The 18,033-nt window shown below is 36.7% G+C and overlaps 2 protein-coding genes and 1 non-coding gene across 6 annotated transcripts; 2 read left to right on the top strand and 1 right to left on the bottom strand.

Moving 5' to 3' along the window:
- Window positions 1-5,516: 5,516 nt before the first annotated feature.
- LOC110911252 lies at window positions 5,517-8,918 on the top strand. Of its 4 annotated transcripts, XR_002576913.2 has the most exons (4): window positions 5,534-5,963; window positions 6,370-7,543; window positions 7,637-7,758; window positions 7,871-8,217. XR_002576913.2 is itself a non-coding variant. In XM_035984018.1 (3 exons), exons 2-3 carry the CDS (start codon window positions 5,901-5,903, stop codon window positions 7,456-7,458), a joined length of 1,152 nt encoding a protein of 383 aa, XP_035839911.1. In that variant the 5' UTR covers window positions 5,533-5,832; window positions 5,886-5,900; the 3' UTR covers window positions 7,459-7,619. The 4 variants fall into 4 exon arrangements, 1 of the variants encoding a protein (XP_035839911.1); XR_004881299.1 differs by lacking the exon at window positions 6,370-7,543 and having other exon boundaries at window positions 5,517-5,963; window positions 7,871-8,918; XM_035984018.1 differs by lacking the exons at window positions 7,637-7,758; window positions 7,871-8,217 and having other exon boundaries at window positions 5,533-5,832; window positions 5,886-5,963; window positions 6,370-7,619.
- A 2,562-nt stretch (window positions 8,919-11,480) lies between these two features.
- Window positions 11,481-11,552, top strand: TRNAD-GUC. The gene has a single exon. It is a non-coding gene; the product is annotated as a tRNA-Asp (tRNA).
- A 1,545-nt stretch (window positions 11,553-13,097) lies between these two features.
- Window positions 13,098-16,286, bottom strand: LOC110911253 (serine/threonine-protein kinase D6PK). Its single transcript, XM_022155851.2, has 3 exons — window positions 15,999-16,286; window positions 14,678-15,667; window positions 13,098-14,094 (listed from the first exon to the last, which is right to left on the bottom strand). The coding sequence occupies exons 2-3, from the start codon at window positions 15,655-15,657 to the stop codon at window positions 13,260-13,262; spliced, it is 1,815 nt and encodes a 604-aa protein (XP_022011543.1). The 5' UTR covers window positions 15,658-15,667; window positions 15,999-16,286; the 3' UTR covers window positions 13,098-13,259.
- Between the last annotated feature and the right edge of the window lie 1,747 nt (window positions 16,287-18,033).

Here is an 18,033-nt window from a genome sequence, read left to right as displayed (position 1 = left end):
GGGGTTATGGGTGGGTTAGAAATAGAATTCCTTGTAAATGTATTAGTTGGGGGGTTAGTGTAAATATCCGTTGTATATGTTGTCATTCTCTGCCCCCATTTGAGTCGGGGGTGATATTTGTTGTTTGGCTTTTTACCCGTTTGAGTCAGAAGTGTGTTTTAATGAAATTTACTTTAAAAAAAATGCCCTTCCAAGAAAATAGAAAAGAAATCTATAAAAATTAAATATGGTGAAGAAGATGGAGACTTCAATCTGACTACTGTATCGTGCATTAAACACACGTCAACTAGTCAATTCCAGCGATGCCAAAGGCATATTCTTTCAGCAAATATTGTTATCCCTACAAAGTTTATTCCAATACTTTGTTTTAAGATTTATTTTGCCAAACGCTCCGCAGAATCACATGTTTGTCACCATTATTGTCCAAATGCTATTGTTATATTTGTGCTACTTTTTTTAACGGCAAATTTCTTTTTATTTCTGTCGTTTTGAGACTTGAACCCAAGACCTCCTTATGCCTTTATTAAAAAATTAAAACGATTCCAAACTTAATAAACAAAATACAAGGGCAACTATTATACACTTGGGTCATTAAGCATTGTACTCCTGATGATACCGGTAACTGACCTCGTCATCATCCGGTCCACTGATCTGACTGATTTCATAAGTCGGATGAGGGCATGAATATTCTTTAAAATATATTATTGTACTTTTTTTATTTTTTTGTGAATTTATGTAAATGAAAATTCAAGAAGAAATTTATTCTTTGAAAATTTATTCACCAAAGATCCGGTCCTATTACGAGAAGACTCATGGACTAACCATTAATGCATTGCAATTAATTTCACGTGACTTACACGTCTAAGGTCATTTGAGCCCTTTCCACTTTACCTCCCTTTATTTTTTTTCTGTACTCATTTTTGTTACAATTTTCAATAAGTAAATACTTCTTTTTGTTTAACCTTTCACATCTTATATCTATCTTTATACTCTCTTTCTTTTTCTTCCACAATTGAGGTACAAACCGAAATGGTTAAAGTACAATCTTTTAACTTTTGCATACATCCGTCTCTAAACTTGAAAATTTGTATATTATTTCAAAACCTAATTTCCAATACATAATGTGAATTTACTTTACTTTACTTTACTTTACTTTACACCAATAATCTTAAAATACTCATTCACTAAGGTTTAAACCTGCGATCTTCTATCTGAAAGACACGGGGCTTCTGCCAACTGAGCTAGCGACACATTGACATTAGAATCTCTATCTCCGTCTCTAAAAATCACTTTTGTCTAAATTCATCTATAGATTTTGTTTAACCTTTCACATCTTATATCTATCTTTATACTTGAAAATTTATATTATTTCAAAACCCAATTTCCAATACATAATGTGAATTTTCGACAAAAGATTATCGGTGTGGAAAGCTAAAACTATTTTGATAAGGGGGAGACTCACCCTGATTAATTTTGTGCTGGAAAGTCTCTCTATCTAGTATTTCTCGTTATACAAGGTTCCAGTGGAAATTTTAAAGATTCTCGAAGCAAAAACGAGAAAATTCTTTTGGGCGGGTTCTAATGAAAATAATAAAATGAATTGGGTGGCTTGGGATTGGATCACGTGGCCCAAATCAAAAGGGGGGTTGGGTATTAACAGACTTAAAGAGATCAATTTGGACCTTCTTTTTAAATGGGGGTGGAGGTATAAAGTCAAAAATCAAAATTTATGGAGAAAGGTGGTGGAAGCTTGCCATGGTAATAACAATCAAAGGAGCTTCCTACCGCTTAATGGAAAAATTTCGGGATGTTGGAAAAATATTGTGAATTCGATTTCTAACCTGAAAATTAACGGGAAGGCTTTGAACAGTCTGATCTTGGGTAAGGTAGGGAACGGGGAGGAGATTCGTTTCTGGTTGGACACTTGGATGGGTGATACGCCTTTTGTGGAAAGATGGCCACATTTGTTCGGTTTGGAACTGTCTAAATTATGCAGGGTTTCAGACAGAAGGGATGTGAACCAAGGAAATAGCGGTTTTTTATGGAATTTGTCTAGACAACCAGAATCGGATGCCGAGCTTAAGGAGTGGCAGGAACGTCATGAGGTTCTCAACAGGACGTCATTTTCAAATAATGAGGATTTATGGATGTCGAACAGCGACGATCAGGAAGGATTCTCGGTGAAGGCCGTCAAAATGGCTCTAATTGAGGATAGAGGAGTTAGGCATCCCCCTAAATTTGAATGGTGTAAATAGGTGCCGATCAAATACAATATTATGGCGTGGACAGGTAATCTGGATAGATTAGCTACAAAAGTTAATTTAAGAAGAAGGAATGTGAATATTACTTCGGTTATGTGCCCTTTTTGCGTAGAGTTTGAGAAAACGGCGGAGCACATATTTACTGCTTGTTCGGTGGTGGAGAGGTTTTGGTCGGCATTCAGCGCTTGGTGTAAATTACCACAGATATATGCTTTCGACTTCAAAGACATTATGGAGATACACGACTTCACGCGTCTAGGTAAGAAAGCTAAGAGTCTCATTCAAGGTTTGGTGATGATTTTGTGTTAGTGTATCTGTAAAGGAAGAAATAAATTGGTTTTCAAACAGATTAGATGAAGCCGTAAGATATTCTAGGGGAAGTTAAATCGAGGGTTACGGGTGGGTTAGAAATAGAACTCCTTGTAAATGTATTAGTTGGGGGGTTAGTGTAAATATCCGTTGTATATGTTGTCATTCTCTGCCCCCATTTGAGTCGGGGGTGATATTTGTTGTTTGGCTTTTTACCCGTTTGAGTCAGAAGTGTGTTTTAATGAAGTTTACTTTAAAAAAAATGCCCTTCCAAGAAAATAGAAAAGAAATCTATAAAAATTAGATATGGTGAAGAAGATGGAGACTTCAATCTGACTACTGTATGGTGCATTAAACACACGTCAACTAGTCAATTCCAGCGATGCCAAAGGCATATTCTTTCAGCAAATATTGTTATCCCTACAAAGTTTATTCCAATACTTTGTTTTAAGATTTATTTTGCCAAACGCTCCGCAGAATCACATGTTTGTCACCATTATTGTCCAAATTCTATTGTTTATATTTGTGCTACTTTTTTTAACGGCAAATTTCTTTTTATTTCTGTCGTTTTGGGACTTGAACCCAATACCTCCTTATGCGTTTATTAAAAAATTAAAACGATTCCAAACTTAATAAACAAAATACAAGGGCAACTATTATACACTTGGGTCATTAAGCATTGTACTCCTGATGATACCGGTAACTGACCTCGTCATCATCCGGTCCACTGATCTGACTGATTTCATAAGTCGGATGAGGGCATGAATATTCTTTAAAATATATTATTGTACTATTTTTATTTTTTTGTGAATTTATGTAAATGAAAATTCAAGAAGAAATTTATTCTTTGAAAATTTATTCACCAAAGGTCCGGTCTTATTACGAGAAGACTCATGGACTAACCATTAATGCATTGCAATTAATTTCACGTGACTTACACGTCTAAGGTCATTTGAGCCCTTTCCACTTTACCTCTCTTTATTTTTTTCTATACTCATTTTTGTTACAATTTTCAATAAGTAAATACTTCTTTTTATTCTTCGTAACACTCAACTCACCTCCCCATTTTGACAATTAGTGACATGGCTATCACATAACATTTCACGCTCACTTTTCAAGCTCTCCCACTCCGTATAGTTTAACCATGATGAATAATATGATGTTCTTATCGTTTTCAAACCGCCATCACAAATCAACTAGTCAAAACAACGGCCATGATATCAACATTATTGAGAAAATATCCAGTACCAACTATCACACGTAATAGAACTGCCTCAAATGTGATAATATCAGTAATGAACTTTAGTTTAACTGATATTAGAGGAGAAGTGGAGATTTAGGCTAAAAACCACTGGTCTCAAGTTCGAATCTGATCTCAATCGGGTTTTATCGAAGTAGACTTTCGGACGACATATTTTCCCCGAAACCGGAAATGATGGGCTTACGTCACTCAACACTATTTGTGATTGCAGACGTATGGGACCGCCTTTTATAACCGTGATCTTATTCGTTGGTCTTTAAGATAATAATAATAATAACAATAATATCATAATCCATTATTGTTTTTTATCAACCTTAAGATTTGATTAAGGGCATGTTTGGCTAAGCTTATTTAAGGTAAAAAGGACTTTTTGTGAAAAGGACTTATTAACTTATAACTTTTTGAAAATGAGTTTTTAAAAAAGTGTTATAATTAGCTTATGGGATAGGAAAAACCAATAAGTCAATAAATTGTTTTTAAAAAAGTGTTTGGCTTAGCTTATTGATGTAAATTGACTAAAAGGGACATTCTTTCATAAGGAGTGTTATAAATGAGGGGTAATCGGGTAATTTGGACTTTGAAAAGTTAAAAGCTAATCCAAAAGTCTCAAAAACCCACTAAAATCTGTGAGTGGAGTTTTTATAATATAAAGAGTATAAAAAGTGGTTGTGAGTGGAGGAGAGAGAAAATATTATTGTTCATCTGTATATTTGAGGGGACACTGTTCACCCCCTATAATTTTTTAATATATTTTGAGGGTGGACGGTATGGATGGGGTGAGTTAGGGTGTTTGAGTTTTTTCTACGCAATGATATAAAGTCATGTCAACTCCCCCTTCACTCACCATTTTCTACTCAAACACTAGGTATGGTTTAAACACCTACTCGATTAAAAAATAAAAAAATTTGATTGGTTCTTCTCTCCTCTCTTCTCTCTCTTTCCTCCCTTTGTTCTTCTTCACCTTCGGTGAGTATACACCGAAAAAACACTCTCTCTCCTACTCCCCATTCAAACACTAGGGGTGGTTCACCGATCGGTGAAACCATTCCCCGAGCTCGGTCCCCACAACCATACCGACTAACCTGAAAGTGATTGTGAGTGTAGGAGAGAGAAAAAGTAATAATAAAGGTATAAAATAATATTATTTAATTGAAAATGAGACAGAAGATGTAGTGTTTTTAGTGTAATTTAGGGTGAAAATTTGATGGAATTGATATGAATGCTCTAACTTCTCAAAAACTCCTTTTTGATGCCTTTTTCTCCTTTTCAAAAAGTCATTTTGAAAAGAACTTTTAGGTTCGCCAAACACTAAAACTTCATTTTTGCTTTTTGATTAAGTCAATAAGGCTGGAGGGTGTGTCGGGCGCCACCCTTCGCCACCTGGACACCTATAGCTCCCCCCTCCACCATCTACCACACCCTCGGCGCCATAGCCGGGGCGCCATTGAAGCTCCGCCACCGCTATGGCGAGCGGCAACGTCCATATGCACATATTCAGGTGGGGCCCACTAGTTTTAAACCAATCAATTTTTTTTTTAATTTTGTTTAATAAGGGGCTCCATCCACACCCTATATATTAAAGAGGGGCTCCATTATTGATGTGGATCCTACGTGAACTTGATAAAGCCCCATGGAGCTCCAACGACACCCTGTAGCCTAAGTATCTTCATTTGATAACTACCCTTTTAAATTCTCTCTCTCTCGAGATCGAAAACAAAAGAGAGAGACGTAAGCTGCGTACGAACACATACAAAGTCTGTATCTATATATATCTACATTTTTCGTTGGAGAGAGAAGAGAACCATAGAAGCGAGCAAATGGCTACAATTTTGAGCATTATCGTATAACGAGCTCCCGAAATTTTGGTCGGATTTTTGGGCCACTTTTTATTTAACCACAACCCTTTTCATCTTCGTTTTCAGTTCAATTTTATGCATATTCATTCACCCACGAACCCACCAATTTGATCAGGGGTTTTTGCTGATTCTCCAACAACAGTATCCCTCAGGATTGTGGAGGGCTCAAATCAGCAATTTTGTAATCGTTGTTTTGAGCCCTCATCATTCATCATGCCTGATGGTTATTCGTCTTCCAAAAAGAAGGATGGCTATTGGGACGACGTTTGTGGTCAGGTATACGAGTATTCATCGAGTTTGTTGGAATTGTTTGGTTTGTTTTGGGGGTTTTAATGAATTGATTTGAATGTGGTTATGTTTCCGATTGGTTTGTGTTGTTGTTCACATTTAATTGGAGCTAGAAGTGATTGGATATGGTTGATTTTTGTGTTGATTTTAGCCATGTAATGCATTTTTTATCTGAATCTCTATATAGGGTGTTAACTGTTAAGGATGTGTACTAGTGTGTTCATAAATCGTTGAAACTGACCGAAGTGTTTAAACTGAAGAAGTCAGCCGGTTTGATATATTTAGGGTCCGGTTCACAGTTTTATTTTAACGGTTTGACCGGTTTGATATATTTAGGCTTTCCATAATCAAATCAAACTTTCATGTTGATGTTTACTGGTTTTACACTTTGTAGGAGCCAAGCAAAATGGCGCGAATCCGTTGCTTGATGCAAACCCTTGACATACGAACGTTTATCGTGTTGTTTCTAGTCATTCCGATCGGTTTCGTGGGTGTATACTTCCATGGACAAAAGATTACCTACTTTCTAAGACCCTTATGGCAATCACCACCAAAACCTTTCATTCCCATTCCTCATTACTATCACGAAAATGTTTCGATGGCGTCGCTTTGCAAACTCCACGGTTGGGAAGTAAGGGATTACCCGCGTAAAGTATATGATGCGGTTTTGTTTAACAACGAAGTTGACATGCTTACGATTAGGTGGAAAGAACTAGACCCGTATATTACACAGTTTGTGCTTCTTGAATCCAACTCGACATTCACAAGCATACCCAAACCTCATTACTTTGCGATCAATCGCGAAAGATTCGATTTTGTCGAACCCCGTTTGACGTACGGCACGATTGGTGGGCGTTTCAAGAAAGGCGAAAACCCTTTCGTTGAAGAGGCGTATCAGCGAGTGGCGCTTGACCACCTTCTTAAAATCGCAGGCATTGAAGAGGGGGATTTGTTGATAATGTCGGATGTTGACGAGATTCCGAGTGCGCATACCGTCGATCTTTTGCGATGGTGCGATGGCCCGCCTGCGATCGTTCATCTAAACTTGAAAAACTATTTGTACTCTTTCGAGTTCAACGTTGCTCACACCAGTTGGAGGGCTTCTGTTCATCAGTATCAAAAGGGTACAACAAGATACGCGCATTACCGCCAAACGGATTATTTATTAGCGGATTCGGGGTGGCATTGCAGCTTTTGTTTCCGCAAGATTAGTGATTTTGTGTTCAAGATGAAAGCTTACAGCCACACGGACCGATTGAGGTTCGCTCACTTTCTTGACCCGAAAAGGATCCAGAAAGTGATCTGCAATGGCGATGACTTGTACGATATGCTTCCCGAGGAGTACACGTTTAAGGATATCATCGCGAGAATGGGCCCGATTCCTCATTCATATTCAGCAGTCCACCTTCCTGCATATTTACTAAATCATGCTGATCAATACAGTTATCTTTTGCCCGGTCATTGCATACGCGAAGTGGGTTGAATCCGTTTTCGGTGTAACATTTTGATGATACATATAGTTTTAACTTTTAAGCAGTTAATTAGGTTGTGCTTTTGTTAATTAGGAGGTGAGTTAGTTGTATATTCTTTCCTGTTTTCTTGCTATACAGTATACATTTGCGGCAATTGAATTCTTGTTTGAAATGGTTTTGGTCCTGCAGCTCTGACTTGTACTGTACAAGATGGTCAAATGGGTTGGATGTATGGATGAGCCTTTAGTGGTAGCTTGAGGTCAACTGGTGTTCATGATGTTGACTGAAAGTTAAGTGCACATGTAAACAAAGTAGGTGTTTTCTAATGAAGTTTCCAATGAATTTAAGAGGAGTGGACTTAGGAGACTTTAGAATAGTCTTCTTGTCTGGTTTGTGATGTTAGTGTTATATTATCTTTCTTAGGCTACAAGGAGTGATGCTACTTCATCCTTGAGGATGGAGCTTTACGTAGGCAGCCACGTCATCCAAGTTGGAGGATGAATCGGTGAGGATGGAGCGCGGAATGGAGGATGACACGGTTGAAGAGAGAGAGAGGGGTTCCACCTTTGTTGCGTCATGAACAGCGAGAACATGCCGTCGGAAGGGGCAGACCCACATGGTCCGGGTCGGGGTCCACGGACCCCAATCTTTTTTTAGAAAATAAGAGAACTGGTATGTTAAATTTTTCAAGGACTCCATAAAATAAATTAATTGGACCCTTAAAAGCAAAGATGGTGTGGTGGTAAATCCCTTGTGTTCCAACAAATAGATCTCAAGTTCAAGTCTACATGCCTTGTTTTTATAGTTTATTTTTTTTTTCCATCAAAATTAAACTAGTGTTTTAAAACAACACAATCACCTATTGCCCCTCTAATTTGCTTCTTTAAAATGATAAATTGAATGTCGATTTTATTTAACACTTGATTACCAAATAAAACTTCCAGCATATAATGTAGTGGTTTCATGTCGACTAAATGTTTCTACATTATTTCCTAGCCATGGACCCGACTACGATGACCGACCCGAAAATTTTAATGTTTGGTAGTGAAATCCTAGCCCTGACCTGACCATGATGGCCGACCTAAAAATTTTAATGTTTGGTTGTGAAAAATCTTTACACAAAAAAATGGACCCCAATGAAAAAAATATTGGGTCCGCCACGGCCGTCGGTGGCCACCCCGGAGTGGTGTTGCCGTCCCACTTGGAGCTCCAACTTTGATGCCGCCCATATGTCGGGCACCACTCCTTATAGCCTTATATTTTTTTTAATGGATGTGTGTGTGCCTTTCTCTACGTGGTTTCGTATAGAACTCCTATTTAGGTTGAAGTGGGCTGAATTGGTTTAATTGAGGTGCCAGATTCTATTTGACTGTACTATGTACAACAACACGTTTACGTTGTCCGATTACAATAGTGATTTTTTTTATTATTATTATTACTACTACTGCCGTCGCTGCCGCTGCCCCTACCCCTACCCCTACCACTACCACTACGTAGGGGCGGATCCAACATATAACAAGGGGCGGATCCAACATATAACAAGGGGCAACCCCTGCTACGGCTTGACGCTCCGGCGGTAATGTAAAATTAGTGTAAATTTTGGAAAAATATAACGTTTTTTTGATTTCGTTACCATTTTTTAATAAAACGTTACGGCTTGACGGATTTTCTAGATCCGCCACTGCCACTACGACTACCACGACCACTACCACTACCACTACCACCACTACTATTACTTTTGGAAAACGTATCCAACAAGCTTGGAAAATTTTGTGAAACGGGTAGGGTGGTCTACGTTGTCCGATTACAACAACGAAGGTGCGTCTAAGTTGGACCATTTACAACAGTGATTTTAAACTAGTTATTGTGTATTTGTGTGCGCTGTTGATTACATTAATGTACAATGATGCTTTCAAAATGTTAATATATTTCACATGAAGTAATTGTATGTATACAATGATATGTTTAAAATCACTTGTATTGAATTTACGAATATTTAAAAAGAATTATTATTATATAATTACTTTTGGAAAACGTATCCAACACACTTGGAAAATTATGTTAGTAGGGTGGTCGTGCTCATGCCGTACACTATTTGTTTGTGATAATGTGAATTCATGGCCCTAAAATTCTTATTACAACATGACAAACTTGAAGAACAAGAGCAACCAATAAATACTTTACATTTGTTTGAAAATGGAAGAATTAAGGTTTAGAAGATTGGTTTTATAATATAAAAAAAATTATTTAACAATGGAAGAATTAAGGTTAAGAAGATTGGTTTTATAATATAAAAAAATAAATGTATATAGGAAACTTTACTAAGAGCATCCACATCACATGGGTTTTCTCTCATCTGGATTCGAGTTGGCCAACAGGTGAAAGAGAGAGGTTAGTGAGGGAGAAGAGAAAGAGAGGGTGAGGGAAGCTCGGACGAGACTTTAGATGAGTCGCGAGGGGAGGTGGATTCCTCCGGAAGGGGGGTGACGGTGAGGCAAGTTCGTCCGGCGATGTATGTGCTCTAATTCTTATGTCAAAATAAGTTTTATAAGATTTTTCATTTTCTAGACTATTTAAGATTTTTATTTTGTTTTTGAAAGGAGTTGTTTCATCCTTATTCCTAGTAACAAAGAAAAACATTTTCAATAAAAAATCAAGTAATTTTCAAAAAAAAAATCAAATAATCAAAAAATTGATACATCATCATGTCACTATGCTTGAGACAACAAATAAGAAAGTAAATTGATACTCTATAAGTTTTATAAGATATTTCATTTTCTAGATTATTTAAGATTTTTATTTTGTTTTTGAAAGGAGTTGTTTCATCGTTATTCCTAGTAACAAAGAAACGTCAACATTTTCAATAAAAAATCAAGTAATTTTCAAAAAAAAAAAAAAATCAAATAATCAAAAAATTGATACATCATCATGTCACTTAAGCATCCTTTTTACATATAAAAATACTAAAAAAATCCTAAATCAATAATTTTAATTATATAAATTAAATTATACTACAGTCTACATACACCAACTATTTCTAAGAAAAACAAAATGTTTCAAGCCGACATGCTTCACCCCATAAACTGTTTTGACCCAACTTGCATGAGAACTCTCTACAAAATCTCATGGCATTCAATCAACATGAATCAAATATTCAAACTCACTCACTCCATATAGTCAGTCAGCAAGCACCCCAATACCATCTCAAAAGAAATTATAAACAACTTTTGCCATCTCTTTAGTAAATAACTAATGAGTTAAATATGATTACAAGGACAGATTACTAGAACAATAAACAAAATAATGTAACAATATAACTTAGGAGGTTGTATGGAGTAAAATACATTTTGGAGGACTTTTGACATGTTTGAACTAAATGTGAACAGTTCTAATATATTATTGGTTAACGTGAGTTATATTGCTTCTTCTTCTTTCTTTAATTTTAATTAATTCACATTTTTAACCTTGAACTTTAATAGAGTAATTATACGACTTCTGAACTCTAATAATTCTTTTTTTTATAAATGATTTATGAGTATACCATGAACTTTAATAGATTTATCATACGGATGTTTAATAATAATTCTTTTTCTATAAACGATTTACGTTTCGACTCCCGAACTCTAATAATACGGCCCTTGAGGTTTAATATAGTTAATTGTATCTTTTTTTTTCATTCAACAAATATGTGTTCTTTTATCTTTTTAAAAAGTTTAATTCATTTTTTTTATTTTACTTATTATTTATTTAACTTATTATAATTAAAGCTAAGTTTTAACTCTAGATGTTTTATTTAATTGTGTTGTTTGCTTTGAGATGTATACTTGTCTGGTTCGAACTTTGTTGCCTCAAGGTCAAGCATATATTTTTATTTTGTTTTTCAAACAGAGCCTCAACATATATTATAACCAATCTAACCACCCACAAAAACATTCTTCGGGTGGAAAATACAAATCTCGATTCAACTTTTGTCAAATAGTATTTGGATAAACAAGAATAAGTTAACTAGACAAATAAAAAATAACATAACAAAGTCGTTGTAGTATAGTGGTAAGTATTCCCGCCTGTCACGCGGGTGACCCGGGTTCGATCCCCGGCAACGGCGAATGTATATTTTTGTTAAATTATATTATTTTTATTTAAGTATTGTTCATTAGAGTACTCTTTAAGAGCAAAGACAAAGTGTGCAGCTACAGAAACCAGTTACAACAGAAGTAAAAGATCGAATCGAAACATCATCTCATATGTAAATTACCCACGCCTGATTCAATCAGTTTTGATGAAAATTTTGCCTCCACCAGTAACTATGGTTTTGCGAACGAGAAACAAAACCAGTGGGTTTTAGCGGTTTGAATCGACACAAAATCAAAAATAAATAACTATAGTTCGCCTTACACAATCAGTTGGAAGTTTCAAACGTCGGCCAAACCATAAAACCGTCACAACTAACACATTAAAACTCAAACTGACATACTTGCTTCAGTTTAGATGGTTCAGTAGATTTCACGGTTTATGAACACGGTACAGTGAAACGTTGCCCCTATAATGATTTTCTTGATCCGCCATTGATGGGGTCATCACGATAACGGTTATAATGGTTTCAGTTGTATCTGCATATAAACGGTGACTTATGAAATTAAAAATGGACACGAAAAAAGTGTTGGTAAGTCGACCCAACTCGGTTTGACACATTACCAAACATGTCCGACACGCTAGCTCATTTGACATGATCTCAAATGGTAACTTGTTATGTATGAGTTCTCACAAGTGTGCAATACAATTGCAAAACAGTAGGCAGCAACCATGAGATGAGGTTATAAACTTACAACTGCAAAATGAAATTTTTCAATTTTTTTTTAAATATACTTATATAATTTTAAAAAGACTAACAATTTATAAGTGAAAATGGGCAAAAAAATGTATTTAAATTCTTACAACAATCCTACATCCTTCAATATGGTCTTCGTAATCATATCTAATATATTAACCGTTTATACAATTCAAAGTGTTGGTTAGTCATCCTGGCCCGTTTTGGCCCGACCGCATTTAAATCTCTCATACTCAGTCTCATTAAAATGTTTTAAGAGGTTTATACATTATATATATGCACATTACTAAAGGGTTTAAACTTTAAACTCTAGTATAAGAAGGATTATGGAGGAGTGATTGGATCCAAACTAAATGGGCCAATCGTTAAGATGCTAGTCATCAGTGGGCATGAGCCCAATAAAACAAGCCCAAATTGAGGGTGCCCTGTGGCCTCTACACTTCTCAACTAAACAAATATAGAACCAGCGGAAAGTCTCATAAAAATATGTCAAATCCTATTTTACTCGTACATGAAAATAATCAGGTTTTGAATTAGGTCTAAACATGTTCGGGTTGAAAATGAGTTGACCCATTCACCCATCTAACAAGTTTAATAAACATGTCGTGTTTGTTTTGTTCTGTAAATAAATGGGTCGACCTCGTTTACATAATTATTACAACCTGCTGACCCATTTATAACACGTTTAGATACACGCGTTACACATGTTGATGCTTTTAAAATTAACAAATATAAATAAAAATGTAAAGGTAGTGTTTGGGTTCATAAGTATATAACTATATATAGTTGTATTATAGCTAAAAAAATATAAAATACACAATATAAAAAAGAAAAATATTGACATTATTAGGATTTTGTTAAACAGTAATAAATTAATTGAAACAAGGCAATTAGAAGCCACCATAAACATAAGAAAGAAAGAAAGAAAGAAAAACACAGGTTCAAGTTCCTTTGAAATTCAGTAGCATCCATTGACAGACAACACTAAAAGAAATCAATCTCTAAGTAGTTACCGGAAGGTTTCACATCTACTCCCACCATTTCCGGCGCCGGTTTCGGTACATCCGGCGGAGTAGCGCAGCGGATCAGCGCCCAGTTCACGCTCTGAAAAAATGGGTGCTGTTTGATCTCGGTTGCCCCTCGTTTATACGCCAGCCGATGCTGCGGCTCTTTCACAAGTAACCCCCTGATCAAATCCCTCGCCGCAAAACTAACCGAAGGCGAATCGGGAAATCTCAACGGTTGCCCGACAACGTTAAACAAAGTGGCCCGGTTACCGTTCCCCTTGAACGGAGTTTTCCCGAACAAAAGCTCGTAAAGAAATATCCCGAACGTCCACCAGTCAACCGCGCTGCCATGACCTTCGCCTTTGATGATCTCCGGAGCTAAATACTCGTGGGTCCCGACAAACGACATTGACCGGGCGCTCGTGGGCTCCGCAATGAGCTCAGGCAGTGGCGAGACTTGATTCTGTATTTCGGTTTTCGGTTTTGGTTTCGGTTTCAGTTTCTTTTCTTTTTTCGGTTTGCTCATGAACCGAGGGACGAAACACGAGGGCTGGATGCAGGCGGGTTGAACCACACATGAGGGTTCGATGCAAGCGGGCTGGACACAGTAGCCGGAGTTCTTTGCTTCCACAGTGGGGTTGGTGGATCGAACCAGCTTTGGGTTCACGGCGCATCTCAATGAGAGGTCGAAATCCGAGAGCATTATGTGACCGTCTTCTCGCACCAAAACGTTCTCCGGTTTAAGGTCTCGGTAAATGATCCCGAGCATGTGTAGATACTCCATAGCAAGGAGAACTTCCGCCACATAAAACCTGCATTTAGGTGCTAATCATAATAAGTTATACTGAAAAGCATTAATCCGACCCGTTTACTTATGAATGGATCAAGCATTAATTTGACTCGTCTACTTATGAATAGATCAAGCATTAATTCGACCCGTTTACTTATGAATGGATCAAGCATTAATTCGGGCCGTTTACTTATAAATAGATCAAGCCTTAATTCTACCCGTGTACTTACGAATGAATCAAGCATTACTTAGTCCCATTTGCGTATGAATGGATCAAACATAAATTCGACCCATTTACTTGTAAATAGATAAAGCATTAGTTTGACCCGTTTACTAATGAATGGGTCAATTAGTGACGCTTTTTCACAAATGGGTAAAGTCATATGTAAAATAAAACGGGTCGAAAACAGTGCGCATTGTCACAATATAGCTTTTGCACCATTTATTAAACAAATTGACATATGGTGATCTGGCTCAACCCACTATGACTCGTTTTGGTTCGTACAAAAATGATATGTTTTGACCCAAACCCGTTTGATCCGTTTCCTGACACATTACACGTCCCTTTTACTGCCTCTTAACACAAATGCAAAGAAAATTCTAACCTTGCTGCATGTTCGGAGAAATACTTCCCGGGTTGTTTTTGTCGAAGCGCGTGCAAATCTCCACCCGGGCAATACTCCATCACCAAACACGACAATTTCTCGGTGTCGAAATGAGTATACAACGTCGGAAGAAACGGGTGATCCAGAGATTGCAAAATCTCCCTTTCCGTTTGCGCCCTTAATAGCTTATTCCTACTAGCGAGAGCCGCTTTATCCATCACTTTCATAGCAAAATAACTCCGTGTCCCAATCAGTTCGGAAAGATAAACACTCCCGATATCCCCGCATCCCAACCGTTTCAAATGCCGAAAATGCTTCATCTCCAACATTCCCATATCGTTCATAGACCTCACGACTCGAACCGCCTCCCATCGCGTGTCGTTTTGCTTATGCGGTTTGTAAATCGCGCTAGTGAAACTACCCAAACTACTCTCCTCACTAACATCACTCCCGGTGCTTTCTCTATACACGCTCGATTTATTGCTTTCGACATGATCACCCGAAACCCCGACATCACCACTTTCGATAGACTTCCCGATACTACTTCCACCTTCGCTTATTTCAGTATTGGTAAAGCTTTGTTTCGCTTCGGTAAACTGTGTGATCGAGTATAAACTACTTTGCGGGCTCGGGCAAAACCGTCCAGGATCCACGGGCTCGGTATCAGGCTCGGGCTCATCGTGCTTAATCCCAGCCGCTTTAGCTTCTAACGCTAAAATCTGTTTGTGAAAGTAATCTTTCGCGGTTTGATCGAGAACCGCATTGGGTCCCAACCCGTTCGATTTCCCTTTATTCGGATCATACGATGTTTTATGAGATTGTTTCGAAGAACTTCCAATATGTGCCGATGTGTGGGTTGTGTCGGGTTTCGAGTGCTTTGACGGGTGATGAGGCGGGCGGGTTTTACCCGGTGGATTGTACCCTAATAAAGAGTTATGGCTAGTTGACAAAGAACTGACTCCTTCAACAAGTGAATCCATTCAAATCAATCTGCAATTAAAAATCAAATTGCACTAAAATCAAACCTTAAAACAGAGCAAAACAGAGCAAAAACAGAGCAACGAGATCTGAATCATGATTTTAACACCAATCAATTCAACATTTTGACGTCAACCCAAAATTACCCAAAACTTTATTAACAACAATCAATTCGAAATTTCTGAAATAACCCTAAATTGACAACAGATTTCTCAAAAAGGTTAAAAACACTCTGTTTCGCATTTCTAGGGTTTGTCACAAATTTACGGAAAACATAATCAACAAATCAAGAATCTAGTAAAAGGGTATTACAATTAACCTCATTAGAGATGAACAAACATACCTGATTAAAGATTCATAACTGTAAAAGTGAGGTTGAGCTGCGGTTTACAGATCCGATAGAACAAGATGAAAACAGAGGAAATCAAGAACAAGCAGCAAATTGGGAGAAAATTGGAGACCCAGATGACATTAGTGCAATAATCAGGTGGATTAAGTAGGGTTAATTATTTTGTTGAAGAGGGAATCAGCGAATGTGGTTGATTCTCTCTCTAACTTTCTCTCTCTAAAAGCAAGCACAAGAACAAGGAAGCCGTCTTTTATTATTTTGGAAGTCAGCAGTTTGTCTCCCTCTCGTTTAACTCTTTTCCTTTAACAGTCCCCCGTGTTTTTTTGGGGCTTTTCAAGGATTTTTTTTTTCTTGGTTCGTGTTACCGACCGACTCACTTACTGGGTATCTAACGAGTTGAGTCAAACCTGAGCGTGATAAAAATGAGCTTAAAGTTAGATTTGCTTCGTCTATGGTTTTAGTGCGACTCGAATTTGGCTCTTTGTTTTCTTTTAAGATCGAGTCAGCTCACTTACTATTTATTAAATATTTTTTTCTATATATGATTATAATCTTATATTTATGAGAAAATATGTATATAATTAAACATTTTTATTGTATTTCTGTATATAAAAAAACATTAAAGAAAACTAAGATTTCTATTCGTAGTCGATAAATCTTGAGTTTAGTAACTTGACTTTTCTATTTAACGGAATTGTATAACCCTTATTTACCTTAGGTGGGTGTTAATGTGGAGAAGGTAGAAGCTCTTGACACAAGCATATCGAGCGAGCCCTAGAAGCAAGCACCTTTGATCGCCACAACCTTCACGCGACTAAATCGAGACTATCATCTTAGATCAAGTCCAATTGTCGTCATCCCACAAGTAATGGTACTCTTCCTTCTATTGTCGTTTCTTTTCGAACGTCTCCATCAAAGGGGCTATTAGCGAGTTGAATGCATGGTTCTATATGATAATTATGGTAAGTTGGTGGATCATCCTTTAATATGCTTCTATACGCTCACTAAAGTGTGTGTGACGTAACCGAAGAAAACGTTTAAACCCTAAAGTATTACGATTGTTGGCACGCTGACGTATACAAAGTCAACAAGCATCACCATTTATACACGAGGTAAACGATTCATAGTTTTATGCCACATATACATCACAGCCTACTTTAGCAATAGACCTTCGTATATGCGTGGTTTTGCTATTAGTGTACCTTTTCGTCAATACAAGACAAAAATATAAACATTCAACTCGATCATAATCACGTCGCATCTAAAACAAACACTTGTAAAAAATATACCCTTGCATATGATCATTTAATCTTCTACCAACATGTAAACCTAATTTATTCATTTACATGTTGTTAAGTGATCTTTGAATGTGTGTTGTTTTTCATATTGTTTTTCACCGATTTATTGTTTTCCGATTCTCTACGTTTTTTATCCTTAAAAGTGAAAAACGAATCAAATCATTTTGATCATCAAATCTTGAAAACCTAATCAAATCGGATTTTCTTAACATTTCAATGTTAGTTTTGATAAGTTTATAATCAACTTTGTAACGCATCTAAACAGATTGTGAATATCATTGTTCATTAATCCATTAGTTGTCCCGTGAAGGAGCACATTAAATTTTGGAGTGTAACATGTCAGAGACAACCAAGTGAGAGTAAAATATTTACTCGTGTCTTGCAAATAAAATTAACTTTTTATAGGGTCTGCAATTATAATAAAAGTAATCACATGGTTTTTCTGTTAATTTATATAACTCACCGCAAATGGTGCTGCCGTGCCACGTGGTTTACCATTTTTAATTACAACACTTTAGTAGTATCACCATATGTGAAAAAAATAAAATAGTATCACCATATGTGAAAAAATAAAATAGTAGCACCATTTGTGAAAAATTAAAATAGTATAAGATCATTACAAATTTGTAATGTTTAATACCTCCTAGAACCATTTTTAGCACATTCTTTTAAAAAAATGTGTAATGCTTAACTTTCTAATCATGACTTCTAACTATTTTCTTCGCATTTAG

Source organism: Helianthus annuus, chromosome 15 (genome assembly GCF_002127325.2).
Source record: "Helianthus annuus cultivar XRQ/B chromosome 15, HanXRQr2.0-SUNRISE, whole genome shotgun sequence".
In the NCBI taxonomy this organism is placed as follows: domain Eukaryota; kingdom Viridiplantae; phylum Streptophyta; class Magnoliopsida; order Asterales; family Asteraceae; genus Helianthus; species Helianthus annuus.
The sequence above is the reverse complement of the archived record's forward strand: the minus strand, read 5'-3'. Positions and strand labels throughout refer to the sequence as shown.

Coding starts and splice junctions, on each gene's coding strand:
- LOC110911252 (XM_035984018.1), top strand. CDS start 5,901: ATGCCTGATGGTTATTCGTCTTCCAAAAAGAAGGATGGCTATTGGGAC. Junction 5,964..6,369: donor GGGACGACGTTTGTGGTCAG/GTATACGAGTAT, acceptor TACACTTTGTAG/GAGCCAAGCAAAATGGCGCG.
- LOC110911253 (XM_022155851.2), bottom strand. CDS start 15,657: ATGGATTCACTTGTTGAAGGAGTCAGTTCTTTGTCAACTAGCCATAAC. Junction 14,095..14,677: donor TTCTCCGAACATGCAGCAAG/GTTAGAATTTTC, acceptor ACCTAAATGCAG/GTTTTATGTGGCGGAAGTTC.